Below are 2707 nucleotides of genomic sequence, written 5' to 3'. Positions count from 1 at the left end.
GTTGCGAGCGCGACACTGGCGCGAGCCGGCACGGCGCGAGCGCGAGCCTGCGTGCGCAGCTGGGCCCCCGGAGGCGGAGGCCGGCAGCCCGCGCATCGGGAATCGGATGACTCAGTTTCATATGTGAAAACCACAGCTCAGGCGGTGTACGGCTACACATCTCCACCCACCGCTGACCAAAAAGGCGTCATGTTAGCCGATCCGCATGACCGAGATCACCGTGCGGCACCAAGTGCTGCGCTGCGCACAAAAGGCCCCTACTGCGTCTCGCGCGTGATCGCGAAGCCCAAGACGCAGTGGCCAAAGTCGAGCGCCGCGATGCCGTTCGTGGCTCCTGCCGAGTCGAGGTGGTACCGCTCGTGGATCTCGTAGATCGAGCGGACGAGGAGCGCCGCCCGCGCGCGGGCCGCCGCGGGGAAGAGCGAGTGGCTTGCCGGCGACCACGGCGCCGCCGCCCGCCGGATCAGCGCCGCCGCCTCGCCCTCGCCGCCCGCGGCGCGCCGCAGCGGCGTCGGCTCGCCCTCGTGCAGGCTTGCGCCGCTGCGCAGGAGGGCGGTGGCGCGGGCGGCGGTGAGGGTCTCAAGGTGCGCGAGCGGCGTCCAGCCGCGGCTGGCGACCAGCCAGGCGGCGAGGTCGGTGTGGCCTTGGCTGTTTGCGATCTCCTCGGGCGTGCCGAAGGGCGTAGCGGCGCGGGAGGCGCCGTAGGAGGAGAGGAGCTTGGCAACCTCGAGGTGGCCGTTGTGGCACGCAGCGAACAACGGCGTGGAGCCGTCGTTGCGGGCTTGGTTGACCGCCGCGCCAGCCTCAAGGATCAGCCGAACGCACTCGAGGTGGCATTCCTGGCACGCGATGGACAGCGGCGTGGCGCCACTCTGCTTGGCTTGGTTGACCGCCGCGCCAGCCTCGAGAAGCAGCTGCACGCACTCAAGCTGGCCTCTCTCGCACGCGATGTACAGTGGCGTGCAGCCTTCCTCATCGGCCTGGTCGACTGAAGCGCTGGCCTCGAGAAGCAGCTGGGCGACCTCGGGGTGGCCCTCCTGGCACGCGACGTACAGCGGCGTGAAGCCTTCAGCGTCTGCTTGGTTGACCGCCGCGCCAGCCTCGAGGAGCAGCCGGGCGCAGTCGATCTCGCCGGCGAAGCTCGCAACGGACAGCGGCGTGGTGCCGTCGTCCACGGGTTGCTCTATCGCCGCGCCCGCCTCGAGAAGCAGCTGGGCGCACTCGAGGCGGCCGCTCTGGCACGCGATGAACAGCGGCGTGGCGCCATCCTGTGCGGCTTGGTCGGTCGCCGCGCTCGCCTCGAGGAGCAGCTGGGCGCACTCGAGGTGGCCCTTCAGGCACGCCATGTGCAGCGGCGTGGAGCCGTCGTTGCGGGCTTGGCTTACCGCTGCGCCAGCCTCGAGAAGGATCCGGACGCACTCGAGCTGCCCCCTCTCGCACGCAATGAACAGCGGCGTGACGCCACCGTCAGCAGCTTGGTTGACCGCCGCGCCAGCCTCGACGAGCAGCCGGGCGCACTCAATCTGCCCCTCCTGGCTCGTGATATACAGCGCGGAAGCGCCGCCGCCAGTCGTCGCCCCGACACTCGCACCACCTTCCAGCAGCAGCCGCACCGCCTCGGCCTGCCCGTGACGAGCGGCCCAGGTGAGCAGCGTGTCCTGCCTCTCGGTGTCGTGCCGCGCGTCGAGCTGGGCCGCGAGCGACGTGCCGCGCGTCCGCCGCCCGGAGAGGAAGGCGCGCAGCCAGGCCAGGTCGCCCCGCGCCAGGTCGGCGAGCTGGGTTGGGAGGGCGCCGCTCATCCGCGGGAGCGTCCGCGTGTGACCTTGTCGCGATGCAAGTGCCAAAAAAGCGCTATTTCCTGCTTTCAAGGACCCGTGCCACAAGATCGTGTGGGCGGCAGCTGTCTGTTTACAGGCGCTGGCCGCCCGCGCGCGCGCCGGACCGGCTCCGGCACGTCCGGCGCTGGGCGGCGCGCGTCCACACTGCGCGTCGCGCAAAAGGCGAGCGCTCGCCGCCGCTACGGCGGCGGCGGCGGCCGACGGCCGACCCGACGGCCGACGGCAGACGGCAGACGGCATACGGCCTAGGGCTCGGCTGGGCGCGCACGCGCGCGCGTCGCGCGCCACGCGTCGCTCCGCGAGGGCGCGCGCCAACCGCGATTCGAACCGGGGCCAAAAGGCGCCTGGAGCGACCGCGGTCCGGTCGCGCCACCGCGGCTGCGGGGCTGATAGAGCAGGCCGGCTGCGGCTCCTGATGTACCTCCGCTTTTGGGTGGTAGTGAGCATAGTAATGTGGGTGACTCGTGCCGCCGCCCCTGCCACCCCTGTGTCAGTGTGCCTGTGGTAGGAGAGACTGCCAGCGACAAGCTGGAGGCAGGTCGCTAGACTGAGATGAGACCGCCAGTGGATGTGGGAGTCCACCGCGCACCGCGCTGCGAGCCTGTCGTGTCCCTTGTCAGGAGCAGGAGAGCCCCACCTGTCCCCCTGATCGTCCTTCCAAAATCCTGCTCGTGCAGGTGGGGACCCTGTCCTCGTCCCATCCCTCGTTTGGCGTGTCTGTTATCTTTCTTTCTTTTTTTTTTGCCACAAGATCGCTTCTCGAGGGCCTAAGGATGCGCTTCGGGCGATTCGATTAGGCGGCATACCTAGGCCTTTAAACAAAACAACTCTCTCTCACAGCAGACAGGCTCGACACAGGTGCGAACTGA

At 69.4% G+C, this 2707-nt stretch overlaps 1 protein-coding gene across 1 annotated transcript; it reads right to left on the bottom strand.

Annotated features, from left to right (window-relative positions):
* Positions 1-257: 257 nt before the first annotated feature.
* EMIHUDRAFT_356596 (hypothetical protein) lies at positions 258-839 on the bottom strand (the record flags this gene model as incomplete). Its single annotated transcript, XM_005766720.1, has 1 exon — positions 258-839. A coding segment is annotated over one exon (582 nt), but the record flags the coding sequence as incomplete, so codon positions are not given.
* Between the last annotated feature and the right edge of the window lie 1868 nt (positions 840-2707).

This window comes from Emiliania huxleyi (assembly GCF_000372725.1).
Source record: "Emiliania huxleyi CCMP1516 unplaced genomic scaffold EMIHUscaffold_50, whole genome shotgun sequence".
Lineage (NCBI taxonomy): Eukaryota > Haptophyta > Isochrysidales > Noelaerhabdaceae > Emiliania > Emiliania huxleyi.
This window is presented reverse-complemented; position numbering and strand designations above follow the sequence as displayed.